The sequence below is a fragment of the Gossypium raimondii genome, chromosome 5, assembly GCF_025698545.1.
Source record: "Gossypium raimondii isolate GPD5lz chromosome 5, ASM2569854v1, whole genome shotgun sequence".
Taxonomy (NCBI): Eukaryota; Viridiplantae; Streptophyta; class Magnoliopsida; order Malvales; family Malvaceae; genus Gossypium; species Gossypium raimondii.
Window position 1 is genome coordinate 29358593 of NC_068569.1, and position 7407 is coordinate 29365999.

The following is a 7407-nucleotide window of genomic DNA, read 5'->3' on the forward strand; positions in this document are numbered from 1 at the left end:
CTCAAAATTTAAACATGGTAATAAAATTGACAATTGTTATTTGCATTAAAATTAAAATATTGAAATTCAAGAAATATAATGACTAAAACTTATCAAATTGAAGAGTATGGACTGAATTTATAACTACATATAATAGAGTAGCAATAGTAGAATTTAGTTGAATGGATTCAACTACTACCGTCTGATTAGAACTTAGAACTAAAAATTCAAAAGAGTATATGAAATGAAATTAACCAATTCAAAAAAATACAGAAACTAAATTTGATCAAATTAAAGTATATGAACAAATCTACAAGTTATGCAGAGTACATGGTCTAATAGCAGAATTCGATAGAGGTGTCCATGGGTCGAGCCAGTTCGGACTGGGCCTAGAAAAAATTTGGCTAGCCTCCTAGGCCCGGGCCCGACCCAGCCCGAAATATGGGCCTGAAATTTTGTCCAGGCCCGGCCCGGGAAAAAAATCCTAAGCCCGAGCCCGGCCCATTTTTTAATAAACACCAAAAAAAAATTTTTAAAAATAAAATAAAAATAAAAGTATTTTAAAAATATTTTAAAATTAAAAAATAAAAATAAAAAATATATATTTATTATATTCGGGCCGGGCCCGGGCCAAAAAAGTGGTGCCCGAGGCCCGGCCTGTTTTCTAAACGGGCCTCGTTTTTTCCCAAACCCATATTTCGAGCCTATATTTTTACCCGAACCCTCCCATATTTCGGGTGGGCCGTCGCCCATGGACACCTCTAGAATTCGACTATTTTGAAAAACAAAGATATTAGTTTCTTGAGCTTTAGCTCAAATGGCATTATTGTTAATACAACAATTAAGAGAATATGGATTTGAGTGTGCTTAAAAATATTTTTCTTCTTATGAGATTATAGATAAAAATAAACATTTAATAAAAAATCAAGAAAAACATTTTAATATTTTTCTTTTATTTTAATTTTCGAGAAATCTATATTTTAATGTGAGTATCTTAATGTAATAATGATACTGTTATATAGTTATAATGATTGTTAATTGAATATTAACTCAATTGATATATGTAGTAATTTAGAATTTTAAAGCAGTTTATTTGAGCTTGATTTAAGAATTTATAAATAATCTAATAATTGTATAAAAACTTATTTTTAAAAAAATTTCACTATAAATTTTAAAATATTAAATAAAAATAATTATTAAATATGTTGAAGTGTTATTTTAATGTATTTAATAGCAAAATCAACAATTAGTAGATAATAGTTATACAGTAGTATATAAACATATCGGCAATCTAATAGGAGTAAATTTCAACATGACATTTTAAATTTGAATAATTTGATAGGTTTAATTAAAATGAATATGAGCCTTGATATTTTTAAGTAAAATCCGATTATGTTGGAATTATTATTTAATTAATAATTTTTATTTAAATTTAATCATAAAATATAAATATAAGTATAAAATTTGGCTTAATGCACATTTTAGTCTATAAAATATATTTGCTTTTTCACTTTGATCCTTAAAGTTTTATTGTTAGTCCACTGCACATTTGAGGAAAACTGGTTAGGATATCCAATCAACCATAAATTGTCATCGGCATGTATTGGTGTTGTAATGACATCATCATTTGAAAAAAACATAAAAACTCTTTAAAAATATAAAAAATACAAAATAATTATAAACAATATGAATAAAACTATAAAAAACATAATTGTTTAAAATTTTAAAAATTTATAAAATTATTAGAAATTGTAAAATATTATTAAAAATAGTAAAATTGTTATTGGATAATTAAAATTATTATTTAAATATTTTGAAAAAGAATTATCCAAATTGATCATCTTAAAAATCTACCAATTATAAACTCCGATCATTGAATTATAAAACAATTATCATAAGTGGTATCATTCAAAGAGATAATGATCTCATGTTCAAGCTCTAGTAAATGTTGTTTGTAAAATTTTAAAACATTTTTCTAATTTTAGTAATTTTATATTTTATATATTTTGTATTTTGTAATTTTAAAAGATTTTTAAAGTTTTTGAAATGAAGATGTCACAATGGTGTCATTATATGCACATGGCAGCGACTAAATATTTTAATCGTTGGGTTTTATCATCCAAAGAATTGAATCAGGAACGCTTAATAACATTAAGGATTGAATTGAGCCCAAAAAAAGTTTAAGAACTAAAGTGATAAAAATGATATATTTCAGGTAGTAAATTTGTGCATTAAACCTAAAAGTTGTGTAGCATTTTAATATATTTTAAATTATAAAAAAAAAAGAGGAGATTTTCAAACTTAGGAGATAAAATCTAAAATAGAAAATTTAGTAGACAAACCTAATGCAATCCGAAGGAAAACAATAAAAAAGAGAAGGCTGAAAACTAAAAATACGTTAAATATTAGGTAATGGGCAAATAAAATGCAACAAACAACATGCCATTGCCAACAACTTCCTACTTAATTCTTGTCTTATTCCCTTCTTCCTTATTATACGTATAGAGAGAGAGAGAATTTGAAGGTATTTGTATTCCACCATTTTATATAATATAGAGAGAGAGAGAGAGGAGGATTGTCAAGCGATAATGAAAATGGGTCCATGTCTTGTTTGCCATTTGCTTCCATGTCAATAGAAGGGAAACTTAGGAGTGAAGGTTGAAAATTCCCAAGCTTCAAACAAATGCATTCCATACTTTTTTAGCTTATCAGAGATGATATATGCAAATCTAGCTGTGGACTCCTTACTGGCTTCACTATTGTTACAAGTCAAAATCAGGGAATTCTGTCCAAAATAAAAAGGAAAGGTCAAAATCAGACAATTTTGTCAAAAGAAAATCAAATTAGAAACTTCAAATTTGGAAATTTTTGTTGGAAAAATTTTGTCTCAATTTATTTTGTTCGTAATGATCAAAATATAATGTACAGATTAGTAAAAAGATAATTTTAAAATATATTTAATTTTAATTTTATTTTTTATTATTTATTATTTATTTGTACCAAAAATAATTTTATTTTTATTTTTATTGTTTATTTTGGGTTTGTGGATAGATTATATGTATAGCTGAGATGACATTATTATTTAATTTATAGAATATTTTTATTTTTATTTTAGATGATGAATTGTATTTGTCAAATTTATTAAATAATATTTTATATAATTGATGAATTTTTTATTGTAAAATTTATAAATGATGATATTTTTACCCATGCCACCAATATTTTAAAAATATTTTGTCTCTTCAACCAAAATTTTAAAATGTCATGAATTTTATATTTAAGATTTATTTAATTTTGATATTTGTAAATATTATATATATATATATATAAAGTTCTTCAAAAATAAGAATAAATCTAAAACGGTGCATCAAAACAGATGGATATTTGTAAATATTATATATATATATATATATATATATATATATATATATATATAAAGTTCTTCAAAAATAAGAATAAATCTAAAACGGTGCATCAATACCAGCAGAAAAATAATATCTATCAATACAGTACTAACTATCTTGATCTAAATACCATTCAAACTGAACAAAGAGAAATTATTTTATGAACCCTCATTATCACATGATTCATCTATCAATTGAAAATAAACACATCACATTTCGTTAGTCCAACTGTACATTTGATGTGAAAAGAAAGATAGATGTGTTTATTTTTAATTGGTAGAGACCATGAATGATGTGTTAAAGATGATTCATAAAATAATTTTTATTCAGTACACTTGTGGCTTAAAAAAGAAAAAAAAGAAAAAACTCCAACACAAATTAGCATCAATTTAAAAAAAAAATTGTCTAAAGCTCGATCCTCGGAAAGTAATTCGAAACACAAATCGTGTTTGCTACAATTTCAGAATTCTGGTGAAGAAAAAAGATTAGGCAAACATGGATCATACAACTAAGTTAGAAATGTACCATCAGGGGCATAAACTGAACATTATATTTCAGTCTCAGAATGATTTGAACATTTTCTTTTTCTAGTTGGCCATTTCACACTATTGAATAACAAAAATGCAACCTTACAACTGTTTCACTGCTTCATTGGACAAACATTCATTCTCAGTACGTTAATGACCGGAGTGATCTGACAAGTGTTCGACTTCAATACCAAGTTTCTATTCTTCAATGGCGTTTCCTCCTTCATCCAACTGTTTTTCTTGTTCTTGTTGCTCTGAAATGCACAATAGTTGACACCGTTAAACCATATAGTATACAACTATATATGAAAGCTAAAACAATGAAAAGACAAGTAAATACACACCAAGTTTCCTTTTTTATATTCTTTTCATACAGTACAATGCTCTTTAGCTCGCAATAAATGTAAGCTATATTACTTGGACTTAGGTGTAAGTGGTGGACACACGTAAGCAACCGACACAGATGTGTTCAATTTTTTCTAAGGTTTTACTTGAACTTGGAAAGTCATATCCCATACCTATTTCCAATGTGTCCAACATAAGTGTCAGCTAATATATGTAACAAAAATAGTTTGATTTGCTTACCCATAAGTTTGAAAATAGCCTTCTGTGTACGCCTTTCAAGCTTATCGAGCTTCTTCTGCACATCCCTTCGAAGATCCCAGTTCGGTTTCTTGGGAGCAATGTTGACAAATGGATCCTACACCAATCCACAATTAGAACAAGTAGAAAGAAAAGCAGTTTTCGATTAAATGTGATATTGAAGATAAACAAGCACCTCTTTTTCTTCAGATGCTGGAGGTGCTGCTGCAACAGGGTCTTCAAATTTCGGCAGCACTGGGGGAGCAACCTTTCCCTCCTGAAGCTGTTTATCATGAGGTACATAATTTCGAAACTTCATACTGGGGTTACTGCAGAACAAAAAAATACAAGCAAGGCATACATGTTAATGATCAAAATTATCAGTGAAATAACCACAGGCAAACATCCATCTAAACAGACATTGTGTATTTGTAATATTTTCAAATCACTAAGCTAGAAAAAAGATCCCGCCTTTCTTAGAATCCAGGGGGTGAACCAAGGACTGTGCCCTGTTTGCAGAATTTCTCGTGGAGTGGAACGAATAGTAAGAAATAGGATCAGATTTATAACATCAAACCCCTCCAAAACCCCAACTTATTCAGTTTCTGCAAATTGAGAGCATAAGATGGAAAGGATAATTATCATAATATATTATCCTTTTCTTTTCATTTTTTTTTATGACAGGGAATATGGAAAGGTGAAAGGATAGGGAACCTTTCAATCCAATGGTTAGGTTGCACAACATTCTTACCCATAAGCTATAATACTCGGACTTAGATGTAAGTGTTGGATATAAGAATGTTTCTAACATAGGTATGGTCAGATTTTTCTAAGTTTTTCCCTGTATTTGGAGGATTTTTGGAGGTCATATCTCCATATCCCACATCAAACACAAGTATAGGATATTGGTACTTCAAGAAAAATGAAGAGATAGAGTAACATAGCCCATAAGCAAAATGTTTTCTTTACTTTCAACCTTTTCATCCTTCCTACCATGCATGACTTGGAAAAGGGTATAGCTGCAAAGGAAAGAACAAGTTATAGTCCCTCCATTCCTTCCCTATCCTTACCCGAACAAGCGCATCGCAATCTTTTTCAGATAATCCAAATAAATGAAACCTTGGCTTCTCCTGTCCCCACTTCCCTACTGTTCCTCCTTTACATCTGCTTTATTTTCCCTTCTAATTCTCAACATTAGGTTAGGGCTATTCTAGCAGGTTTGTATTGACTATTAAATTCAAGAAAGTAATTTTCATCAATTTTAACTTCATATTCATACCGACCATCCCTGCATTCTAAAACATCGATATTTCAAGAGAATGGAAATCTATTATGTATCAATTTCCATGCCCTAACACTATTTTAGCGCCAAATTGGGGGGAATGGGAATTGGCATGGCAAAGTCATGCTAGGTATTCAAAAGACAAGTTATACACGTTAATTTTTGAAATTTTCAGTTCAAGGGAAGCAAATAGACAACCATTGAAATATAAATTCTGCGAGTCATTTTCGAAAACCTAAAATTTATTTGGATCTATGTGAAGGTTGGAAATGGAAGAGAATCAAGGAAGAACAGTGCCCTTCTATTTCAAGAATGTTATTGGAAGGGAATGAATAACAAGGGTTACCTGTCCCATTTAATACCTAAAAATCCCACATATGTCCAACTTACAAAAGTTGAGATTATTTGAAGGAATAGGATCATTGCCTTATTCATTTATTCTCCTCTTGATGTAAATGACTGTGCTTGATTGCGAATGAAAGAAAAGTGGAAGGATAGGAAACTTTCTCCAAAGTTTGAGTTAAACAACCTCATTCCTACTACCTTAGCATGGATGGTCACTGGATTAAAAATTCCACTAATCCACACAAATCCACATCCTACTTAACAAGCAAAGCCTCTTTATAAACAGACAAGATCACCGGTCTTTTCTACCAAAGGTCTACCTTACCTTCCTCTTTTCCAAATTATCCAAACAAAGGAAACCTTAGCCTCTTTGCTCTTCTAGTTCTCAAAAGGACACCTAAAACCAGCAAGCAGGTACTTAATATGGAAGTAATTTTTCACACCAAGTCCTATTTGGTGTTGTAAGCAAGTCAAGCAAGTGATCAATCAGAACCCCAGTATCTTAATACTTGAATTAAACAATTCTTAAGGCTCAAAGGTATATGACAATCCAACATAATCAAGCCGAATGAAGTGGAAAATTCTCTTAAGGCTCGAGTTTCTAACATAATGTTTCTACTCAGCTTGAGCCTTTTAAAACCCTAGGTACATCAGTTAATTATAATTATGATTCATGCTATTCCTATACCCTTGGTGCAAAACAGCCAGATTTTTACAAGACAAACAGAACCCCATCATGAACCCAACTATTAAAACATAATCCATAAAAAAAAAACAATGAAAAAAAATTTCTGGGTTGGAAATTAAACAAAAGATGTAAACTTCTACGAGTCATTCGTATACCCATAGTGCAAAACAGCCAAATATCTTCAGAAGATAAACAAAACCCATTGTTAAACCAATAATTAAAACATAATTCATCTTATTTTATGCTTAAAGAGAAGAACAGAAAATTATAAAAATAAATAAAAGATGTAAGCTTTTTAACTTACTTTTCTTCATTAGTATCATCCGTTTGATTCTCAGCAGCTTGAGAAGAATCTTCATCTGGGGCATTCAACAGCTCCTGAGCTGCTTTAAGAGCTTTAAGCCTCTCTCGACGTGACGCAGCTGCTTGCTCTATCGATTCCTCTTCGGTAGCCATATCCGCTGGTTTGAGCTGAGGCGATTCAAGTCGAGTTGGGGTTTCTCTGTTTTAAATAGGATTTGCGTGATTTTAACTTCTGGCAAATTTTATTGGGCTTTTTTATACAAATCCGAATACTAAAACCCAGTGTTTGAATCTGAA

At 30.1% G+C, this 7407-nt stretch overlaps 1 protein-coding gene across 1 annotated transcript; it reads right to left on the minus strand.

Annotated features, from left to right (window-relative positions):
• Positions 1-3750: 3750 nt before the first annotated feature.
• LOC105770932 (uncharacterized) lies at positions 3751-7407 on the minus strand. The gene is made up of 4 exons (XM_012592305.2): positions 7112-7407; positions 4689-4821; positions 4496-4610; positions 3751-4164 (listed from the first exon to the last, which is right to left on the minus strand). Exons 1-4 carry the CDS (start codon positions 7261-7263, stop codon positions 4109-4111), a joined length of 456 nt encoding a protein of 151 aa, XP_012447759.1. The 5' UTR covers positions 7264-7407; the 3' UTR covers positions 3751-4108.